The following is a 23,403-nucleotide window of genomic DNA, read 5'->3' on the forward strand; positions in this document are numbered from 1 at the left end:
TCTTGTGTCAGCAACATCATATAGTCCAACTCATTGATCGGACTCGTACTCTCACACCGTCACAAGCTCCAATGCGCCAAATAGAGAACCACCGGCTGAGTAGACCACGATGCTTCCGATAATGGTCTCTTAAAGATCGAAAGAAGCGGCTGTCGTTGGTAAAATCGTCGATTTCAATATGTTCTAGCTCTGCAGTCTTGTTGTACGGTTGGGTACCGAAGATAATCCACCTTAGCGAAGGTGGACTACCAGAGCCGGAAACTAAGGTAAGTTGTTGGTTAGCTGGAACGGATTGCGGAATTTGGGCAGGAGTCTGTGGGTTGACACTCGTTTGACCAGTTGTGGTAGCCTGCACACCTGTTGTTGTAGTTGTAGTCGTCGTTGAACCCGATGCCGTTGGCGAAGCCCCTTGTTGTCCACCAGTCAATGTCGAGAAGGAGTATTTGATGTCGTCAGCCAATCGTCTCCACAAGGGTAGATCTGCCGAGAATTTGGTGCATTGAGGCATGCTGAGCGATTCCGTCTCCAGACTTGGCAGTAAGAGACTGACAACGTTTGCCTCTTTGGCGCTTATCTCTTTCCAGAGTCTGGTGCCGCACGACTACATACTGTCAGCTTGCTAGTCACCGTGCACGATGTCTCTACTCACGCATTTCCAGATAAGACGTTTTTCGTTAGGGTTGAGGGCTCTCATACGGGGCGTCAGAGGCCACCAATCCCAATCTAACATCGTGAAGTCTTCAACGAGCGATTTCATCTGGTTGCTGATCGACTTATCCTCCTCAGTTGAGATCTCCACGGAAGTTGCAGGCAGGATATCTCTGAGTGATTGTGGAAGAAGCAGCTCCCGAAACCCATCAAGTAAAACCTCGAACGACCTGGAGTTGCGAAAGAAGTTTTCCATCTCAGTGACTTTTGTCATGAAGTTTTCCTTCGTCTCGCCCTCCAAGTCGAACCCCACGACTGAATCGCCGCTATGACTAGTTCCGGAGTCCGCATGCTCGAAATCCTCAGGCTGTCCGTTTACCTTTTCAACAAGCCGAAGTTGCACTGCGTCCCACTCACGTGAGTCTTCATCGGCGTGAGATGTGTGCGTGTAATCTTCCGCCCATATCTCCAGGCGCTCTCTCCGCATGCGAATCTGCTCCTCAGCTCTCTTTCCTGCTTCACTGTGTTCGACATCAGGTGAACTTATGATCTCTGCAATATTGCTGCTTATCCTTATCCTTCCGTTTCGAGACTTCAGTAGACTAACGCTTTGCTTTTCCAGTTGGGTCCTAGCATCCATGAGCAAGCCACAGTAAAAACTTTTGAGCAGCTTTCGCCCTTCTTTAGCAAATTCAGCTTTGCCCAGCTCATTCACTACCCTGCTGCACAACGCACGGAGTTCTGGATCATTTGCAAGCACATATGCGACGTGGGCCTTTGCATCTTTCTCACGTGCTGTCGTAATGTGTGAACTGACTGAACTAGTTTCAAGAGGATCATCATCATCTGACATGTCGTCTTTCTCATGGTTCAGCACATTTCCTTCATGCACAAGCCTTTCGGACTGGCTTCCGCCGACACTATCCTGCCCTCGAAGGGTAGACGCCGTTTCTAATAGCTCTTTCTCTCGTACAAAAACAAGAGCTAGCGTGTACACCTGGGGAGGTAATTCGTCTAGTGCCGATTCGAATTGCGATACGAATTGCCATGCGTCATGCACAAGACGACCAGAAGCGCTTGCAGATGACTACATTCTATGTCAGTAAATGAATATAGGTTGTGTTCAGTACCCCTTACTGCGACTAGTTCCTCTAGTACGAACAGCAAGCCCACGCACTGAGCCGTCTCTCCCATTAGACTCATCGCTTCGACCCAGTGTAGAAGATGATGCTGAAGGAAGACATGTACTGCGTCTCCATCTATGATATTCTGCTCGCTGTGCTCGAGGTGCTCGACCCAGTGCCGGCACGCATATCGCAGCTCGGATGACAGGCTAATAGCCACTATGTCCTCTCCTGTCTCGCTTGCTAGGGTGCTAGGCTCAGAGAGACTGCATATATTCTGTCGAAGGCTTGTAGGCGCCGACATGAGCTTGATGCAGCAACGCGCCAGCTTCTTGTGAGCGATCTCCTCATCTATATAGAACCTGTCGCCGCATTTATTTTGGTCGAACAGGAAGTCGCGGAGCGAGGGGTGATGCAGGAGGATTGGCCGGCTTTGATCATCCGGGATGTCGAGAATGGCGTGGAGGTCTTCTAGTGCCGGTTCAATCTCTTCTGCAACGTCTAGTAGCTGACCTAGAGACTGCATAGAGAGAGGAGAGCATAGCGCTACTATACTTCCTAGAACATATTGGATGTTTATCAGTTGTTCCTTCTCTTCTTCGATTGTGTACCCTCGGTTCTGGATCGAGTCCTCTAGCACTGTGGTGTAGATGTGGTTGAGGAGCTTTTCTAGGCTGGTAGTAACTTCGCCGTCGTTGCGCAGAATCGCCTCCAGCCTCTGAGATGCAATCTTAGGTGCAAGGCGCTTTCCAACACGGATAAAGCGACACGCAGTGGCGGCCCAGATGAACAGGCCGGCTGCGCTCTGCACCAGCTGCGCGATGATTTCTGCACCTGGCCAGTTAGCAGGGAGATTGAGTTTATGTCCAGTAAGCTGGAGGTCGTGTTGTAGGAAAAGGGCTATATCGTGGTCGACGATCGACCGCGATATGTGCTGCAGCACAACGTCTTGATGCTCTACTTCCGGTATGCGGCGGAACCAGTCTCGGATCGGCTTTTCAGGCCTGCTTGTCAGCAGCACCCGCAGCCGGTCTCTCGTGAGCGATGGAATTCCGGACAGCAGCCACAAGATGATACGGATGTTCTCCTCCCAGTCGCATTCATCAAGCGCGTCTACAACCAGAACGAGCGGGGCTGACGCTGGGTAGTCGCTCTCGCCAAGCTTCGACAATGGAGCGAAGACAAGGTGGTACCACTGTTCCGGCAGAGACTTGTTAGCAATGTCGGTGCGCTTCTCAACTGCATCGCTAATGTACTGCCGTAATGCTGGCACATTGTTCGCAATGTCTACTGCAATGCTCGTAACAAATTTGCGCGCACGGCCTACGTTGCCGCTGCCGCGTGAGAAAAAGAAGCTAGCCGCCAGACGCTGTTTCTCGTGATAGCTGCGCGCAACCGTCCGCGCAACCGTTGACTTGCCCGTGCCTGCTAGCCCGCTTAACCAGAAGATGCACCGATCGTCTTGTCCATCTGCCCAGCTATGTATCTCGCGCAGGAGGTCAACGCGGGTGTCAGGGAGGCAGACAGGCTCGTGCTGTTGAGTGTACGAATTGAAGGACGCTTCTCTGGCGTACGGTAGGTGGTCGAGAGGGTCGTCGGGTCCCAGACGCATGCTTAGCACATTGCTGAGATGGGTGTCCTCTATGGTGGACTCGTGATCCGTAGGCATTATGGTAGCATGGTGCATCCGATGAAAACTACCAGGGCAAAGAGCAACGTACGTCGATGAATATCAAACAGTAGTGGGCGCATGCGATGATTGGCGGTTGAAAGCGGGCGTTGGGGGGCAACAGCACTCGGCTACGGTTCAGCCTTGTCATGATCGCCTACGGACATCTTACAATGAGTTAGAATCTCATCCGGTTCCTCGAGCTTGCTCTTATAACGTCCACTGTATCGCTTCGTGTGTTATGTACCATGTGGGTGTGAATCATGCAAGCCAGTGGCAACAATGTAACCTACTTTATACTCGGAACCAAACAGCCTCGTTACGACGAAAGAGCTTCCTCGAACGACTAAACATCAACACCAGCCACAGACTAGAAACCATGAGTGAACTAGGTCAGTAGACGCGTCATGTGCAGGAAGAAGAAAGGAAAGACGGGTTGAAAAGCTGACAAAACACCAGTTCTCAGGGACGAACTTGAGGCAGATCTCGAAGCCCGCATGAAAACCTCCTACGATGACCTGTCTGAGAACCAGAATTGCACAAGAACAGATTCTACATGTATGCAACAGAACAAACACACATTCCCCATAGAAAGATTCAGGAGGAACACAAACAGAGAAGATTTTTTTTCCTTGTCCATGCACTACTACTCCAAAATCATCATGTATAAAAATGGTGGAGGCCTAGAAGAGGCCCTTACGGACGCACGTCTCTCTCTCTCTCTCTCTCTCTCTTAAGACCAATGTGACTTATCTTACAAACAACAACGAACAACCACCTTCACTGCCTTCTTCTCCTCGCATCTCTCTCCCCGATCCAATCCCTGCCCATCCCTGCCCCTCCAGATCCATCTTCTTGCTGCCACTGCTGCCACTGCCACTGCTAGCGGTAGTCATTAGAGTTGTAATTTTGCCTATTACCTTGATATCCACCTCCATTACCACCACGTCCACCACCACCGCCACGTCCACCCCTACCACCACCCCTCCCTCCTCTATCATTATGCCCTTGATATCCACCACCACCGCCGCTATTACTACTACGTCCGAGTATCTCATCCGCCGGTCTATAAAACCTCTCATCCCTCAACGAACTCCCACCAGGTGCCTGTTGCGGCGGCGGCTGATTTCCACCACCACCTCCGCCATTCATCCAAGCAGGTCGCTGTTGAGTGATCGGCGGCGGCGGAGCGCCGTAGCCAGAAGGGGGAGGAGCGAAACCAGGAGGAGGAGCGAAACCAGGCGGAGGGACCCAACCCGGTGGTGGAGGAGGAAAGTTACCCGCAGCGAATGGAGGGGGAGGAGCAAAGTTACCGCCGGGACCAGGAAATGGAGGAGGAGGACCGCCATAGCCGCCTTGGTTCCCACCGTAACCTCCTTGGTTGCCACCGTAATTGCCGCCACCGCCTCCACGCCCGTTCTGGTAGCCTCCTCCTCTTCCACCGCCATTGTGGTAGTTGTCGTTGCCGCGGCGATCGTTGTTGTAATTGTTGTTGTTGCCGCCACCGCCACCTCGCCAACCTCCTCCTCCTCCACGACCTCCGCCACGACCACCACGGAAACCACCGCGTTCATTGGAGCGACGTACGGATTCTGCTTCACCGGGGCTGAGCGCCGGTTTGGGTAGTTTGACGCCAGGGAGGAGGGCGGACTGGTGTGCTCGAGCGGAGCTCAGACTAGGCATTTCGTAGTATACTCTGTTATCCGTCGTAAATTAGCATTAAGGCACTATTATCTCGCACGTAGAAAGAAGGAAAGAAAAAAAACTGAGTAGGGAGAGGGTGAACATACCTCATACTCCTATCCTGCGTAACCTCAAACTCCGTGATGCCCTGCGCATCAAATGGCGGAACAAGCTGACTGTCCATGACAAAGAGATCATGTGGTTCAATATCGCCATGTAGCGCGCGACTTTTGGTCGGGTCAATCTTGTGCTTCTGCTGGCCCTTGCGGTACAGCGCCTTCTCCACGTCGTCAAAGAGACCGCTTTCCTGGGAGAAGATGAGGGTTTCTTTACCAAACTCATTGCGCTTCCTCTCGTCATCTGAGAGCTCGGGGTATTTGGTCGCCATGGCGTCGAGCAAGCGCTTCGAGTCGATAAAAGGCAAAATGGCAACGCCCTGCCAAGCAAACTTCTTGCCATTGAGATCAATGGGGAAATCTTGAGGGTAGAAATCCACAATGCTACTATCGGGATCTTCCATGAGGATACGAAAGGGCTCGGGGATAGCGTGGTTCGACGCGGCGGGCAATACACCCATGAGTTGCTCGTAAGGGTGGAAAGGCGTGCCCTTCTCGAACAACTTGCGCGGATCCATGTCTTCAAGACCGACAAAGTCGGCGGCAAAGGGGGCGTAGTGATGAGGGAAATACCAGGTCCAACTAGGGCAGCCTTGCATATAGTAGGCCAACACCCAGCAGAGACCCTCGGCGTACTGACGTGCAACTTTGTTGCGGAAAGCGATGTCGTTGGGGTCGACGCCGAACTTTTGTTCGTAGTAACGCTCCTCGTAGCCGTCCTCCCAAAGCATGATGGTATCTTCTTGTGGGCCATCTTCCTTCTTTGGGGTCTCGACAGCCTGGGCAGGTGACTCAGGGATGACGGGCGTGTTGCGACCAGGTGTACCGTTGTCAGCGTCCTCTACCTCATCTGCTTTGCGCTTTCCAAGGACGGCGGTTTCGCCCTCGGGAGCGGGCTCTGTCGGGGTCGGTTCAGGCGCAGGCGCGGCTGTACCATCAGCCTTGGCCTTCATGAGCTCCTTGAGCCGAGCAGCTGCGCTCTTGTTGGACTGAGCGTCTCGGGTATGCATGATATCCTTGTGCACATCGCGCACTTCCTTTGACTGCGCATCCTTGGGGTCGAAAAATACTATACCTGCGCTGGTATAAGTGTCGGTATTCTCCTTGGCACGCTTGAAGCCAGGCGGGCCGCTTGCTTCGGTTCGTTGGCGCTTATTGTTGTTGTTCTGTGCCTCGCGTCTAGCCCTATTTGCTGCCTGGCGATCCGAAACTTCCTTTCGCTTCTTGAAGATGCCAGCTTCTCGGGTTGCCAGAGCAGACATGATCTGCTGTACACGACGCATGTCTGGGAAACCATCTTTGGTCACATAGTCATCCATATCAGCGGCGAGATCGCGCCAGATGCTGATGAGTAAGTCGATACCCTGGTCTCGAATCTCAAGACTGGGCAGATGTGGCAAGAAATCGTTACCGACAAAGAAACACATAAAGACCCAATCATCGAGTGAGCGTTCTAGATCATACTTGAACTTTCGCTTTGGCGTGTCCATCTCTACTGCTAAGTATTCGCGCAAAATGTTGGTATGTAGCCAGATGAAGGGCTTGAGTTGGTGCTCAGAATTGGACCACTCTTCAGCGGCTTCCTCTTCGGTGAGCTTCTTGCCATCGTCGGGGAATTCACAGTTGTTTCGAATATGTCCTTTGCGGCCGCAGCGCGTGCAGACCTTGTCCTTACCCGAGTCGTAGAAGACATCTTCTCTGAGAACACGGAAATACGGCTCATGGGTAGCAAGACTCAACATGATCAGATCGGCATCCAAGCCGTAGATAACGTGTGAAGTGTTGGGGTCATGGGTAGGCATAGAGCGCTGTGAGCGGATAAAGTTCATAATCTTGTGTTCTCCCTCACCAGGCACAGATGCATCGGAGATGATGACTTTCATGTCCTTCCACGAGGGATCGGTTGTGAACTTGTAGGCACACCAGTATTGCAGACTCTCGGCAAGGAGATGCATGAAAGGGGTACCAGGCGTGATTGCATTCGAGTCCCAGGTCTTTTCGATGACCTCTTCGAGACTGGAAATGTCCTCGCCACGACTTGCTTTCTGCGAGTTGAGCATCTTTTGAAATTCAGCACGCTCGTCGTCCTTTTCCTTTGCCTCTTTTGCGGCGCGGAAACGACGCGAACGCTGCTGGTTCATCTTGGCACGAGGCGCAACGCCATCGACTGCCATGTAGAGAAGCTTACGGGGACGGACCATGCCGACACAGCGATCAGTGTACTCGAAGATGGCCATCATCATGTCGGCCTCAGTCTTGGGCGCAGGCTTATCTTCAGGGTGCGAGCAAGGATGGACAATGCCGTTCATGTCGAGGTATAGGTTGTCGAACTCTTCGCCGTTGGGATTGGGGCCGGTGCGGTCTACTGGGATGACATGGTCGCCGACCTTTTTAGGCGGCTCCTCTTGCACAGTGGATACGATCTTGGGGTATTTCTGGCTGAGCCAGCGGAACATGGCTGGGACACCCATGATGGCGGTGGTAGGGGAAAGTAGCTGGGAAGGGTATTATTGCGAAAGCGAGAGCGCGCGTACTGAGATGTGAATATCTGAGTAGTACTGCGATGATAGTGAGAGATCAAAGGGTGGCGACGAAGCTCCTGTGGATGATGCGCCGATGAAAAGAAAGAGACTGCCCCAGGGCGATGAAAGTGCTGTCCTCCTCTTGTCACTCTGGATAATATCCAGGAGCACGTTATTTGAACCCTTTTCGCGCGACACCGAGTTGCGCACGAGATGGATGGGTGATGGAGAGTGAGGGGGGGAGAAGAGGTGGTTGAAGTAATGGACGACGCGCTCTTCACAGACAGTCGCGGCCGAGACGTGGAGTCGCGGTTTTGCCGACGCCGACCCGCCGACCTGAGCAGGGGTAAGAGGCTGAGCAGGGGTAGTGGGGGCTCGTGCGCTAAATTATACGCGGAGCACGTCGAGTCTCCACGTAGTGAATTATACGAGAGTCGTACGTATGGCTGAATGAATTGTCACACATTGCTGGCGCACCACAACCAATTCCTGCCATGAATTCATGATCCTCTATGAAGTCATAGTCCCCTATAACTCCCAAGATGATGCGAGTTCTCGAGGCCAATGCGCCTCCCAAGCAGAGGGCCACCGACACCATCAGCACGCTTAGCGGAAGGTTGACGAGCGCAACCCTCCTCGAAGACCGTCGCGCGGCCATCCTCGGCCTCCGGAGCTTCGCCAAAGAGTACCCGGCCTCGGTCGCATCCGACGCGCTCAAGGGACTCATCGAGGCCCTGACCAAAGACAGCGAGGATGTCGACACGCTCAAGGTGGTGCTCGAGACGCTACTCATGCTCTTCCACCCCGACGAGCACAGCCCCGAGGCCTCGCCAGAACTCGAGTTTCTGCTGGCAGACCAGTTCTCACAGGTACGTCCTGTGCTTGTATCAACAACCTAGTGCTGAGCTTATGGTAGCGCCAAGACAACATAACGCTCCTCCTCGACCTCCTCGACACGCCCGACTTCTACTCCCGCCTCTACTCTCTGCAGCTCATCCGCGCCATCTCCCTGGCCCGGCCTCAACGAACACAGGAATGCGTCCTCACAGCCCCCGGCGGCATCGAACGCTTGGTAGCCACCCTCGACGACCCCCGCGATGCCATCCGTAACGAAGCCCTCGTCGTCCTCACCGACCTGTCCCGCACCTCGACCGAGCTCCAAAAGCTCTTCGTCTTCGAGGATGCCTTTACCAAAGTCTTCAACATGATCCACCAAGACGGCGGGCTCACACAGGGCGGCGTCGTGGTCCAGGATTGTCTGAGTCTGCTGGCCATCCTTGTGCGAAACAACGTGTCCAACCAGACCAACATAAGGGAAATGGGCCACGTCGCCCGCTTTGCCGCGCTTCTGCCAGGAGGCAAGAAGCCCAAAAAGGCACGCCCAGGTGCAGAAGACGAGGATGAATGGGTCAGCCCACAAAGCGACAAGAACATCTGGGGGCTGCTGGCCATCATGCGCATGTTCCTCGTCAAGGGCAGTGCGGGCACACTACAGAACCAGAATGTCTTCCAACAACATGGCCTCGTCCGACAACTTTTGAACTTCACTTTCGACCCTGCAACCGCCATGCCCATCAAGATCGAGGCTCTCAACACCCTCGCCGATCTCATCAGAGGCAATGCTCGGCTGCAAGAAGGGTTCGCTGGAGAACAGGTCAGGCCCATCGTCGAACCCGCTACTAATGGCGCTACTTCTCCCAACGGCGTAGCCTCCGTATACGTTATCGAAGCCCTCCTCAACCTTGTCCTCTCCCCAGCACCCAATGAGCTATTTGATTTGCGCAATGCAGGCTGCGAGTGTATCAAGTCCTACTTCTACAACCACGTACAGATAAAATCGCATTTCCTCAACCGCGCCATCGATGGCCACGAGGGCGGCGACGAAACAGCGAATGCCTTGACAATCCTGATGGCCGGACCACAAGTACCACCCACGGGCGACCCATACAGGATCTGGTTTGCAGCAAATCTCATCTATCACCTCATCTTCGATGACGACCAAGCGAAAAACACGCTTATGCAGGTCAAAGAGGGCGATGCAGAGAGTGGGGAGGAGGTCGTCACGTGTATACAAACACTCACAGCGAATCTTATCGCTAGTCTGCAACTTGGCGAGGACGAACGCATATCAGTAGCCTACCTCATGCTCCTGCTCGGCTGGCTCTTCGAAGATGCAGCCGCTGTAGACGACTTCTTGGGTGAAGCGAGTAGTTTGCAGAGTCTGGTGCAGGCCGTTCTCACACCTGGAGAAGATCGCGTCATGATACGTGGGCTGTGTGCGGCGCTACTGGGAGTTGTATACGAGTTCTCAACCAGAGACTCCCCTGTGCCACGGCGCGAACTTCAACCCGTGCTCATGTCAAAGCTCGGCCGCGACAAGTATCTTGATGCTATTACCGGATTACGGCGGCACCCGCTCGTGCGTGACTTTGAAGTCTTGCCGAAGACTGGGGGTGGAGGGGGAAGTCTACCCGAGATCTTCTTCGACGAGGCTTTTGTGGACTTTTTGAAAGACAATTTCAGCAGGCTATCGAGAGCGATTGACCGTAACCCGAATATTGAACAGCACCAAAGTCACGACGGTGTCGACCGAGATGTAGTCGATGCGCTTCGTGGGGAGAGTAACGAGAAAGAGCAAACCATCCAAGAACTACGCGCGCAGCTCATGACGCTCGAGCAGAAGATTGATCAAGAACAAGCTGAACATCGCAAGACTCAGCAGTCCGCCGAGGAGCAACGCAGTACGCTGAAACGTATCAACGACAAGTTGCACGACGATATCGAAAAGGAAGCCGCGAAGAAGGATCGTGAGCATAGGCAAGCGATGCTAGAAACGGAAAACAAGTACAATCTTCAGATTGTCGCTTTGAACAACAAAGTACAACAGACCAGCAAAGACGCCAATCTTGCTGTCGCAAAGGTCAGGCAAGAGTACGAAGAGCAGCTCCACGACGCACATCGAACGCGCACCGAGCTAGAGCGGAGGTTGGGTGCGAGCGAGAAGGCGAGACAGGAGGCTGTCGAGAATGTGAAGGGCTTGCAAGAGACACTATTACAAACACGGGCTGAGGTATCGACCATTAGCGAAACTCTACGCAACGCACAGAGTCATGTGCAAAACAGCGAGGCGCAGCTGCAATTGCTGAATGAGGAGAAGGAGCGGGTTGTCAAGGAAAAGGAAAGCCAGATCAAGCAGCTGGAAGAAGAGATGGAAAGGCGACTCTCAGAAAAGGATGCGCGACTCTTGGAAGTAGAGGCCGAACACGAAACCGCGATTCAACAAGCCGGATCGGAAAAGAGTGGCTTGCAATCTGGCTTGGAGAAGCTGAAGAAGGAGAATCAAGACCTCAAGACGAAAGCGCAGGATGCGACGTGGAAAGTTAAAGAGGCAGAAGAGAAACTGCGGAAAGCTGAAGCAACTGCCAAATCGACGGAAGATAAATTGCGCAAGGCGGAAGCTAGCGCCAAGGCTGCTGCTGCTGCTGCTACCTCTCAAAAGGGTGGCAGCGCCGGCGCCAACAACAACAAGGACAAAGAGATCAAGGAGCTGAAGGACAAATTGAAGAAGGCGGAGGAAGCGGAGAAGGAGAAGGCGACAGAGTTGGAGGATTTGATCATGGTGCTGAGTGATTTGGAGGAGAAGAGATCAAAGGATAAGGTATGTTCTTCTCTTTTCATTTCATGGTACCTATTGCTGCGAAAGTCGTGTAGTGTGGATGATGGTTGGCTAACGAACGCCAAAACAGGAACGGCTCAAAGCTCTTGGGGAGGAAGTGTCGGATGATGAGGACGAGGATGAGGATGAAGATGAAGATGACGACGATGAGGATGACGAAGAGAGTGAGGACGAAGATGACGATGAGGAGGAAAAAGAAGAGGAAAAGAAGAAGTAGGATTGATGGGACTAAGATGCCCAACTTCAATTCTCATGACTTGATATGTGCGCCTCATTCTGATTTTGCTCTTTCCTAGCTAAGGGAGAAAGCCAGCGAGTACATTGTGCTGACCTACACGGCTTGCTAATATTCTTCTAGCGATGTCTTTGGGTTCGTTGGAAACTATAGCCATGTGGTACGAAAGAGCTTGTTTTCAATGAAGTTGTACCCTGGCTAGCTATACCACATCATAAAGGCGTATGCGATATCCTGCACTAACATGGCAAAACAATATTGTAGCGGCAAATTGAAGCCATTATCATCGCCCTCACAATATTCCCACGTCTGCTGACTTCTCCAACCTTCTATCCACAAGGGCATTCTACTACTTGCTTTCGGAGCCATTCTGCGATGACGAAGCTATCCCGCCGACTCTTTCTCCCCCATTCCTATACTATCACCACCATCTTCGACACCATCAAGAAAGGACAGAAGTAAACACCGCAAGTCTAGGAAGAGTTCTATCATGGGTTAGAGCGTATACATGGGCTTAATGATAGAACAATGTCAACAAATTTAGAGTTGTCTGAATATGAGCTAATGTTTTCGTCGATTAGAATACCATGGCTCCCCCGTCCACGATAATGTCTGTTCCATTTATGTAACGTCCCGCGTTACTACATAGTAACACCAAGGGCCCCGTCAGTTCCCACGGATGACCCATACGACCCATCGGATTCCTCTCATTCCAGCTCTTGCGCGCTCTAATCAAGCCATCACCGTCATTGAGTATCGTGTCCATGTAGCCCGGACTCAAGCAATTAACTCTAATGCCATAGCTACTCCACTCAGCAGCCAAGCTCTTCGCCAGCGACAGCAACGCCGTCTTGGACGAGTTGTATGCACATTGCGGCTGCGGGTAATTTGTATGATGGGCAGAAATACTCGCAGTAAAAGTGATGCAGCCTCCGGTCCCTTGAGCGCGCAATTGCTTCGCAACGGCCTGGGCGCAGAGAAAAGAGCCGGTGAGATTGATGTCGTGCGTGCGCCGCCATTCGTCGGCAGCCATTTCTATGGCGTGTGTGCAGCCTACGACGCCCGCGAAGCAGCATAGCATGTCGATACTGCCTAGCACCTTGACGGAGCTTTCTACGGCCGATGCAATGGCTTTCTCGTCGCGCACGTCGACGGCTTCGGTCATGATGCGCGCGTGGGGAAACTTGGCGTGGAGTTTCTTGACGCTTTCGAATGCTTGGTCGGGGTTCATGTCCCATAGGGCTAAGCCTGTGGCTCCGTGTTCGAGGAGCGCCTCCGCGGCTTCAAGTGCAAGTGTACCTGCGCCACCAGTGACTAGGACGTGATTGGTTAGCTGGACGTTCAAGTGTATAGTGCATGGGGTGGAACAGGCGAGTGTGCTACCCTGCAGGCGTTCACGTACTAACTGCGTTTCCCTTGACCTGGAACCTATACTGAGCTCTTTGTGCGGTAGAAAGGTCGTCTGGGGGTGGTTTGGGCGCTGTGAGAGGGTTGTCTGCTGTTGACAGTGTCATCTCTGGCAGCTGTCGATTGACGAGTGCAGCGCGGTCATCTCCGTCTCCTGGCATTCTGGCTAGGTTACTAATGTGGTGAAGCTTGATGCGTATGTATAGAGAGCTTCTTGTTATTCTCTAAGCGCGCAATACGGATCTTGGGCTTCTTTATGAATTTCTTTCGGACGACAGCAGTCCGCATGTACAGATGGTCGGTGGAGCTGGCCCAGCCTCGAACATGACGTCGCGAGCTCTGCCCCACTAACGTTCTTTCACCCCACCAGAGCCCGAGGCAGGTTTGCCGAGCGTGGGGTCTCTTGTCTCTACAGCACCAGCAACACGTCTGCGACACTTCTACAACACCCCTGATATCGGCGTGGCTATTCTTCACCTGCAGTTCATGGCGGTATTCCGCAAAATTATGGCATGGAAACTCGGAGATTGCGATGTCCGTATGGCCCTTAGCAAACAGATTAGGTGCATCATTAGAGAAAAGGAGTCTTATGGCTTCCATGTCAACGAACAATAAAAGTATAGTGATAAGTGTAAACATTTTCCTGCGCCTTGTTTGCAGCTCGAAGCAGCAATAGCACACGTTCTCGCACAAATGCGCGCCAGCTATGCGTTGCACATAGCCGATACTCTCATTCGAAGCATTTATCCAGCACAGCTCTCAACAATTATGAAATCTTCAACCCAATCCACCGAGTGGTCACTCGAAAAGAACCTCGACCGAGATGGATGCAACCATCTTTCGACAACTGCAATTTCCACTCTAGAACTGATAATCATTGAGCAAGAAGCATAAAAAGATCAAACCAACTTCAAGGATGGCGCGCCAGACACTCAAGGATAGGGACTACTAACCCCACCAGCTTACCCTCAGAAGGTCCTTCACAGTTGTCGTGAAGGAGATGAAGAGGGCCGAGATGAAGAGAATGACAGTGGGACACCATACGTGGGTGGTGGTTGTGAGCCCGGGAAGGGATACGGTCTCCGCCAGTGGACCCGTGTCAATTATGACCGTAGCCACAGAGACCCTGGATGCGATTATATGGATCGACTAGAAATAAGTCGGGAGCGCAAGACTTCGCCAAGAAAATTGTGTAGTATGCCTTTGCAGCCGTAGTGCTCCATGGCATAGGGACGCACAGGAACGAGGCGCGCAGGAGCAGCACGTGTAGCTGTCGTTACCCACAACGCGCGATGAGAGATACTTCATGTTATAAAACCGTACTGCTTTCTTGTATCGGCGATCTGTTGCACGGTTTGGACTGGAGAGGTAGAGTTACCTAGGCGCCTTCGATGTGTTATATCTCGCCTTTCGGAGCGAGCCAGCGTCAATGTCAGCAAGACAGCGCAATGGTCATCTACAGCATCGATCAAGATAGACTATCTTAATAGGCATCGTTGTTTTGGATATATAAAGACCCTAGCTACCCTGATTCATCGCGCTATGCATGTAAATGCGGGGTCTCCACATAGTGTATCTTCCCGCAGTGGCAGCTCGGTCCGCGCCATGAAAACATCCGACACCTGATTTACACCATTCAATCAAGACCGGCAATCCTGGATCTTTACCTATCTATTGACTTCCTTTCCTTGGTGCATAGAATGGCAGATGAAAGCAGCCTGCTCAGACGAGGTACAAAAAGGGCAAGAACACGACACGGGTTAATCCCACCCTCGACATGCCAAAACTGATAATAAGACTAACGCCATCTCCAGATGCATCAACTGCAAAGCAAAAAGACGCAAATGCGACGAAGCAAAACCCGCCTGCGGCCGCTGCAGCAGCAGGAGCGAAAAATGTGAATGGGCCTCTCGCCTCACCTTCCGGGCTGAAAACGCTCTAGGCGTCGAACCATCATCGCTGCATCGCCCGCCGGGACGACCACCCGCGCGTTTCAGGATCAAAGACGTAACCGCAGAGGTTATACGCGACTACCAGCACGATGATCCAGGAGAGGATCTCGATGTGTCGGATCAGTCTGATGGTCAGCAAGCGACTGCTTCCAACGACGTGTCGCCGCCTACGGTGCACGACCAGGGTACACCATATCAGGAACATTTCAATTGGCAGCACAATCCGACTTTCTCAGCTGCAGAGCCTGATCTTAATAGTCTCCGGTCTACTGATTGTGTTCCTCTGCCCACTCCAGGAGATCTCGAGTCCATTTGGCACAGTCCTGTCGCCACTACGTATCTAGACGATAGCGTATTCCTGCCAGGCTCAGCATATCTCGATGCGCATTCTACCTTTCGAAACCACCTTATTCAGGAAGTAAGATCCAATGTGCCGACTCGACAAGTCACGCCTGATCCTGCACGCATCGAGCATGTATGGGGAGTCAATGCGGACTACAACCCAGACACCGAGAGCCACATCACAGAGATCCCCACTCACCTCAATGCAGTCGAAGAACAAACTCTCACAAACCCCTCCTCAGCCCCCCAGTTATCCCCAGAAGAAGAATTCGCACTCTGGAAAAATTGGTTCGATGAAGTCGCACCTTGGATCGATAAATTCGATCCTGAACGCCATTTCCGACATACACTTCCCGTTATAGCGCGGTCTCATGACCATTTGAGATACTCCATACTTGCGCTATCAGCACGCCAGATAGAGCGGAAGAACAATAGTAAACATACGGAGAGGAGTTTATCTCTGTACCAAACAGCCATTCAACTCGTGTTACCACAGCTACACACGCGCAGCACGCCCGTAATAGCATCATGCGTTGTTCTCTGCGTACTGGAGATGCTGAGCTCGTCGGCAAAAGCCTGGCACCAGCATCTCGATGGGTGTGCACATCTCTTGGAAGCTGTGGGCATCAATGGCTTCTCAGGCGGTGTCGACCAAGCGCTCTTCTGGTGCTTTGCGAGGATGGATGTTTGTGGTGGGCTTATCGCATCTTCCAAAACGCTTATACCGGTTGAGCACTGGGCTGACGGTATGGATCTTGACGGTGATGTGGAGCGCTTCCGAGCGGACGGCGGATACAACGTCCATGCGTGCGAAGCAGTGTATCTTGTTGCGCAGATACTCGATTTACTGTCTTTCCATTCAAATCTAGCTGGGAGGGTTGGCGCTACACCGCCTACATGCGCAGACGCAGATGAAGCATACACAGCGCGATGGACTCGCCTCTGGTCTCACGTCTCTGCATGGTACGCCGCCCGCCCCGCAGAAATGCTACCCATATCTTGCTTCTCGACCTCCGCATCCCCTTTTCCGAAGATCCTGTACAGCAACCCGGCCGCCATGTCTGGTAACCAACTCCATCATACGGCGTGTATCTTGCTGCTTCGACATAAGCCTTCAGGCGTTATCGTCACACCCAAGCCCAACTCCATCTTCTGGCACGCGCGCCAAATCTGCGGGATATCGATTAGCAACGATGATCATGCTGCGTGGACGAATGCGATACAGCCGTTGTGGATCGCAGGCCAGTGGATGAGTCATGAGAGTGAGCAGAAGGCGATTTTGCAGCTGCTGGAGAAGATTGAGAAGCAATCGGGATGGAGTACGAAGTGGAGGGCTGAGGATCTGAAGGAATTTTGGGGATGAAAGATGCAATTGGTGACTACTGTAGCCTTGTTGGGTCAGCCTTGTCTCTTCGCGCGCGCGTGATTGTGTGGGTTGAAAGGGTTCCACGCTGTCTGCTGATGTATGCGCATGTGTTGTCATAATGCACAAGGCTTCCAATGAGTGTTGATGCAGTCGGATGCAAGAGCTCAGCCTTGGAGCTCAGCGCCTATTCTTGAGAGCCGCTCGTGTTCACGGGTTTGGCAAAATCTTTTGGCCCCCCATGTTCAGCCTCATAGCCTTGTGTATTGAGATAAAAGCTTCTTCGTTGCTGAGAATAGCGGCAGAAAGTTATCCACAATCCAGCATCGATCTAGCCTTGCTGCAACTAGCATCTGTCAGTATGGGTAACAGTTTTGGTTTTCTAAAGAACGTATCTGGAAGTCCTTTCCAATTCGCCGTGCTAGAGGCTTGCCAGGCTGAGAACATCAATTTGACCCAGGCTTGCAACCTAACGTTCAGCGCAAATCACGAGCTTCTTTCAATCGGTAATGTGACGCGGGGAAAGATGGTGCCGCAGCCTGGAATAGCTGGCATTGGAGTGAGTCGAAAGAGGCACCAGTAAATATAGTGCTAACACTGCCGGATATGGTTCGCAACGCTGCCGTTCTTTGTTGTTGTAATAACTGCTATGTTGTACACATTCCTCATATTCGTGGCAAAGAAAAGATTCTCGTAAGTATCCTAGGATTATGGTCGTCAAACAGAACTAAGCACTGATACGCGCAGTGGATCCAACCTCTTGGCGTGGTTTAGAGACAAACGTAGCAAAGACCAGGATGCCAACACCACAAACACAGAGCCGTCTTGGGAAGACAAGATGCGCGCAGTAGGTCGAACCTTCGTCTTGAGTGTTGCAGACACTCAGATCATCTTTGTTGGAGGATTCCTTCTCGGTTTCGCTGGCCAGGGCAAGTGTAAACTGACGAGCTACCACTTCACTGCATCGGTTAGCCAGATGATGATTGCGCTGTCTGCCATCACCTTTTCTGTCGCTCTGGTACGGACCTACTGGCGAAATCCACTGGCCGCAGCACTCCGGCTAGTTCTTTCTCTCGGAGCTTTTATTGGCGTCGGTATAACCATTTTCAGGGAAGCCGACTACGCTCCATTTGATCTGTATAAGCCTCCAGAAAAGGATAATGCCATCCTACTTCCAGTGGCTTGCTTGTTGGAAGGAACACTACGCTCCGCGGCAGAGAAGCAAGCACAGGAGAGCGACGCAGATCTCGGCTTCGGAGCAGCACTCAATTGGTTCTGGCCAGCACCCGACAGAATCTTGTTCATCGTCCTCGGCGTCACCTTCCTGTGGGCGCACTTTCTGGGTTTCGTTCGCTTTCGCGAATCCCGCAAACCTCGCAACCAGGCAATAAAAGAACGGTCCTGTATGCGGAAATCCTTCAGTCGCTTGTACCTGGGGTCGATAATTCTCATGCCTACCGGGACGTCGATCTTCTGCTGGATCCGCGTCTACATCATGCGCAAGTGGGTAGATGAGTCTGGCTGGATGGAAAGTCCTAATACTGAGATGATCATTTGGGACTCTGGCGGATTGATCGCGATGGGAATCATTATCACAGTCTTAATGAACGTACTGACTGAGGCCTTCGAGAGAAAGAAGAAAGAAGCGACGAAAGAGATTGAAGAAGGGGCGGCGTATAAGCAGCTTGTGTCTCGGGATCCTTCACCAATGCACATGAACGACCGGGGGTACAACCGTGGGCAGAATCGACCCTTCAACACATCCAGATTAAGGTAGCAAGCTTTGAGGTAGTTACCTAGGTCATTGATGAGGTAGTTGACTGTAGGAAAGAGGATCAGTATCGCCTGCAACAAGCATTACCGTTGCCCGTCTAGTGTTTTGCGACGGTCATTGGATTTGCGCTTTGGTGCGCGGTATTGCTGCTGAAAAACTCGTATGCTTTCCTGGAGAGAATTTATGTGGATTTTTCAAGAGTCTGTAGATGTCCACGGTACCTGAGTGGAGGGTTGTTTTCGCGTCGTCTGATAAAGCGGTGTTCACGATGGTTGTGGAGTGTTGAAGCGCGACGTGATGACGGCAGGTGCACGGACGTGTCGGGCGCGGCGTTGCTGACTACTACTTGGTTGCTCCATCATCATCACCGGTCGACACTCGTCGAAGCTGGTCGAAGGCGAACACTTGGCTTCTCCCTTATAGACACGAATTACGACTCCAAGGGCACCACTTGTCTTCTAGAAGGGTCACGATAACGCCCCGCGCTGGTCGAACGCTGCCTTTGCTGGCCTCGTCGACATTCACAATCATAATCATTGCGCGATACATGCACGACTAATCTAATACTCTCTTCGCAGTCTGGCCAACTAGTACCAACCTTGGATGCAACGAGAGTACACCCTCACAAGGACTCCATCTGTTCACTTCCCGATTCGTCGTCTCGAAATCGCCTCACTCGACGGGCCCCGCCACCATGTTCACGAGTTTCACCGGCAACACGCGAAAGGCGCGTCAGGTGAACCTCGGCGGAAAGAAGACAAACCCCTTCGGTCCTCCCGGCTCCGGCGCCGGATCCCAGGCCGCCCTCGACCGCGCACAACAAGACCGGGTGCAACGACAGCGGGAACGAGATACGCTGAATGCGGCCAAGCGGATACAGAAGGTATGGCGGGGTCACTCCGCCAGGAGAGATGTGGCCGAAGAGCTACGGGGGGCATGGGACCGGGCAGAAGAGTCGAGCGGCTCTTCGCATACCGTGGCATACAGCTCCGAGGAGGAAGCCCTGGCCCAGCTGCAACGGCTGCTCCGCTTCGCTTCCTCACGGAGTGATGACGATCTGAGACGGATACAACACTATGCGTCGCGACAGATGGAAGCAGTCAAGAAGCTGGGCATTGCTTCGAGCGGACCATGGCCGTGGGCTTATTTGAGGCTGCAGCGGATATTGCTCGTCGCTATAGAACGGCAGCTTCAGAAGACCTCGACAGTCCAATGGCAACAGATTAGACCCTCTGTGGATGTGTTACATTTCCTCGCAGACCAGATACCCGCCGAAACGTCCCAAAACGCCCAAAATTACTACCGCGCCCTCGCGCTCGTCGTGTCCACATTTACCTCAATACTTGAAGCACAAAGTGACGGGTCAGACATGAGCGACATCATAGCAAGGGCAGCTATCTCGCCGATGAAGCGGGTGACCGGATATACACTAGATGCTTACGAAGCCTTTGGCATACATTTCTTGACTCTCCCGCTACTAGCATCAGACTCGCCATCACCGTGCCTACACAAGTTCCGCGACTCGCTCGCCGACTCAATCAACTACAAACTACTTGCGAACGCATTGGCAACTCTCTCTAAGAAGGCAGGATTGCAAAGCAAAGCCGAATTGAAGAGCACGTCAAGTCGACTGCGTTTGCTGGGAAACTTCATCTACTTTCACCGCTACGCTCATAACTTTGACACTCCTGAAGCGTACGCTATCCACAAAGATTTCGTAGCCGTAGTCTCCGTTCTGTTGAACTCTCTACCAGTCAACATCGTTGACGATGGTCATCCAATCGCCGAGCTTTCGGAAGATGGCATCGAGCAAGACTCCGAAATAGTGTCTGGTTTCTTGAAAGAGCAAGTTGGCTCGCTGGTGCACCAGGAAGGCATTGGTAGTCTTCTCGCCGGATCTTCGCAGTCAGCAGAAGCTTCGGACGATGAGAAGGTTGATGAAGCACGCCAGCTCGCAAACTATGCCCTTGCATTACTTCGATTCTTTCCCCGCCGAGGTGACGAAATACGGATGTGGCTGTACATTGGTCCATCGGAGGCGTCTGAAAAAAGTACAAAGAAGCTTCCGGCGATCAGGTACTTCTGGGAGGCGTCGAAACGATCATCCGTCTTCAGCACAATCTTCAAAGACTCCAGGGCAGCTATTGGACTTTTAAAGCCAAAGTCATCGAGCATGAACGGCTCCGACCGCCCGGGAACATCGGGACTGACACATCACGGCTTCTGGCAGCCAGCGCAGCAGCAAGTCGACCGCGATGCTATCACTACTGATGAGTGGCGGGTTATTCTTGTGTTCTTGGAACTATACACCTTTGTGCTTAAAGTCACTGATGATGAGGAGTTCTTTACGTCTGGACAAAAGGATGTATACTCTGGTCAAATCCGCGACAGTGGCTTACCCCTGACTGAAGTAAAGGATCTGACAACCTTCCTCAAGAATCTGGGTTTTACACTTTACTTTAACGCAGTAGACATTACGAATTCAGACGAGGACACTAGGAGCAATGGTACAAGTCTCAACTACTTCAATCCGCAAGTAATGGACAACCAAGCCCAAAAAGAGCATGCTGAGCCATCGATAGGTGGTGTCGCGGGCTTGAAGATCGATTACGTGAAAGGTCTAGTCACTGGGTTGCTCCGTATGGTGTACGAACGGGACTCGCGACGCAAGTTTCTGCCTGCAGACCACTGGTTGATGGTTTCGCGGTTCGACATGACTGGATTCATTCCTGCCGTAGTTGAAGAGGAGGAATCGCGACATAAGATTCAAGAGGAAGACGCAGATGATCTCGATGACCTGGAAGAAGAGGAGTTTGATGATACGCCACAGCTCATTGGCACTAGTCGAACGCAACAGCAACGACGCTTGGAGAAGCTACAACGGCAGCAGCGCAAGGCTTCGCGGAGACGGTACCTGCAAGCGGTGGCGCCTCGTCTTGAGATTTTGCAAAATATGCCCTTCTTTATACCCTTTACCACTCGAGTCCAGATCTTCCGCGAGTTTGTCAAGCTAGACATGATCAAACGAAGAGGGTCTGCGGATCCAGAATTTTGGCGATTCAGAACGATGCAGCAGCCAAACGCACGAAGTCAGTTGGAGAAACACACTGCAAGGATCAGGAGAGAGAACGAGTTCGATGATGCTTTCGAGCAGTTTTATGAGTTGGGCCAAGGCTTGAAGGAGCCGATCCAGATTACCTTTATGGATCAGTTTGGCGCTCCCGAAGCTGGTATCGACGGCGGCGGAGTCACCAAGGAGTTTCTAACCAGCGTTACCAGCCGAGCATTCATGCCAACAGACTACATTGACATGTTTGTCGAGAACGACCAGCACCTCCTTTACCCTAATCCCGCCGCCCTCGAAGAACACAAAGAAGCCCTCCGCCAAGCCGGCATCCGTGAAGGCTCCCAGGAGTACCGTGCACAAATTACTGAACTCCTCCAACGCTACGAGTTCCTCGGTCGCATCATCGGCAAATGTCTCTATGAAGGTATCTTGGTCGACGTCAACTTCGCCCCCTTCTTCCTCCGTAAATGGGCTCTAACAGGCGGCACGGGTTCCGCTCCCAACGAATCTGGCTACCGCCCCACGCTCAACGATCTCCGTGACCTAGACGAAGAACTCTACCAAGGCCTGCACAAACTCAAAACCTACCCCGGCGATGTCGAAGATTTCTCCCTCAACTTCACCGTCACCGACACGGTTGTCGTTGACCACACGACCTCGCCCAAGAAGACCAAAGCCATAACCAAGGACCTGAAACCCGATGGCTCCAACACCCCCGTCACAAATCAAAACCGCCTCGTCTACATTAGCTACATGGCGCGTCACCGCCTGCAAAACCAACCGTACGCCCAAACCACCGCCTTTTTGCGTGGTCTAAGCACAATGATTCAACCCTCGTGGCTCTCTATGTTCAACGCCTCTGAACTCCAAACCCTCATCTCAGGAACCCGCACACAAATCGACATTGACGACCTACGCCGCAACACCATTTACGGCGGCACCTATGTAATCGGCGACGACGGACTCGAACACCCCACCATCCAACTCCTCTGGAAAGTCATGAAGGAAATGAGTGACGATGAACGACGGGCTGTGCTCAAGTTTGTGACGAGTACGCCGAGGGCGCCGTTGTTGGGGTTTGGGACGCTGAATCCGAGGTTCAGTATTAGGGATGCGGGGAGGGATCAGAGTAGGTTGCCGAGTACGAGTACGTGCGTTAATCTTTTGAAGTTGCCAATGTATGAAGATGAGGAGACGCTGAAGGAGAAGCTTTTGTATAGCGTCTTTTCGGGCGCTGGGTTTGATCTGAGCTAGGTTGGAGTGTGTGTGCGTGGTGGATTGGGAGATGCGTACAAGTAGGGCCGCAGGGAGGAAGACTGCCATCTCTATGAAGGAGAAGGGTATTATGTACAGATTATTCTGATGATTACACTTACAAATAGGCACCCTTTCTCTTGCACACATCGTTGTACTCTAAACCATACGGATACCTAGCTCTCATGACTTGATAATATGCCTTTGCCTTGTTTCCTCAGAAGATTTAACAACCTCGGCATGACAGGCGAAACGTCCAGGGTACGTTTCTTGAACTGGGAGACTAATTGGATCAATGCGATATGCCACATGGATCGGGAGATCAAATTCGACTTGTGCAACGGCCCTTGACGCGACTAGTCTTGCCTAGTATGCAGCCGTTGGGGCTAGCTTACCCTTGATTGTTGCATCCGCCTTTCGGACCAGTTAACGGGCTAACAGCCACCCGTTGTGGTCTGTGTGGAGGGGCGCCAGCAAAAGTTGTTCGGAGAACATTGCTAGTAGCGATCGCAATGAACAATTTAGGAAACTTAGTCCGTAGCGCAACAACGAAACTCTGGATACGAAGGGT

At 52.4% G+C, this 23,403-nt stretch overlaps 6 protein-coding genes across 6 annotated transcripts; 3 read left to right on the forward strand and 3 right to left on the reverse strand.

The window, feature by feature from the left end:
• Window positions 1–619: 619 nt before the first annotated feature.
• On the reverse strand, window positions 620–3,441 carry J4E82_010349 (uncharacterized protein; the record flags this gene model as incomplete). The annotated part of the gene is made up of 2 exons (XM_051736564.1): window positions 620–1,735; window positions 1,786–3,441. The coding sequence occupies 2 exons, from the start codon at window positions 3,439–3,441 to the stop codon at window positions 620–622; spliced, it is 2,772 nt and encodes a 923-aa protein (XP_051583665.1).
• Window positions 3,442–4,323: 882 nt separating this feature from the next.
• Window positions 4,324–7,711, reverse strand: J4E82_010350 (uncharacterized protein; the record flags this gene model as incomplete). The annotated part of the gene is made up of 2 exons (XM_051736565.1): window positions 4,324–5,137; window positions 5,232–7,711. The coding sequence occupies 2 exons, from the start codon at window positions 7,709–7,711 to the stop codon at window positions 4,324–4,326; spliced, it is 3,294 nt and encodes a 1,097-aa protein (XP_051583666.1).
• Window positions 7,712–8,304: 593 nt separating this feature from the next.
• Window positions 8,305–11,655, forward strand: J4E82_010351 (uncharacterized protein; the record flags this gene model as incomplete). Its single annotated transcript, XM_051736566.1, has 3 exons — window positions 8,305–8,631; window positions 8,679–11,420; window positions 11,509–11,655. The coding sequence occupies 3 exons, from the start codon at window positions 8,305–8,307 to the stop codon at window positions 11,653–11,655; spliced, it is 3,216 nt and encodes a 1,071-aa protein (XP_051583667.1).
• A 595-nt stretch (window positions 11,656–12,250) lies between these two features.
• Window positions 12,251–13,241, reverse strand: J4E82_010352 (uncharacterized protein; the record flags this gene model as incomplete). Its single annotated transcript, XM_051736567.1, has 2 exons — window positions 12,251–12,987; window positions 13,076–13,241. 2 exons carry the CDS (start codon window positions 13,239–13,241, stop codon window positions 12,251–12,253), a joined length of 903 nt encoding a protein of 300 aa, XP_051583668.1.
• A 1,683-nt stretch (window positions 13,242–14,924) lies between these two features.
• Window positions 14,925–18,514, forward strand: J4E82_010353 (uncharacterized protein; the record flags this gene model as incomplete). The annotated part of the gene is made up of 4 exons (XM_051736568.1): window positions 14,925–14,977; window positions 15,078–16,693; window positions 17,198–17,243; window positions 17,485–18,514. The coding sequence occupies 4 exons, from the start codon at window positions 14,925–14,927 to the stop codon at window positions 18,512–18,514; spliced, it is 2,745 nt and encodes a 914-aa protein (XP_051583669.1).
• Window positions 18,515–19,205: 691 nt separating this feature from the next.
• J4E82_010354 (uncharacterized protein) lies at window positions 19,206–22,832 on the forward strand (the record flags this gene model as incomplete). The annotated part of the gene is made up of 1 exon (XM_051736569.1): window positions 19,206–22,832. One exon carries the CDS (start codon window positions 19,206–19,208, stop codon window positions 22,830–22,832), a length of 3,627 nt encoding a protein of 1,208 aa, XP_051583670.1.
• Between the last annotated feature and the right edge of the window lie 571 nt (window positions 22,833–23,403).

Source organism: Alternaria postmessia (genome assembly GCF_024291825.1).
Source record: "Alternaria postmessia strain BMP 2775 chromosome Unknown scaffold_121, whole genome shotgun sequence".
Lineage (NCBI taxonomy): Eukaryota > Fungi > Ascomycota > Dothideomycetes > Pleosporales > Pleosporaceae > Alternaria > Alternaria postmessia.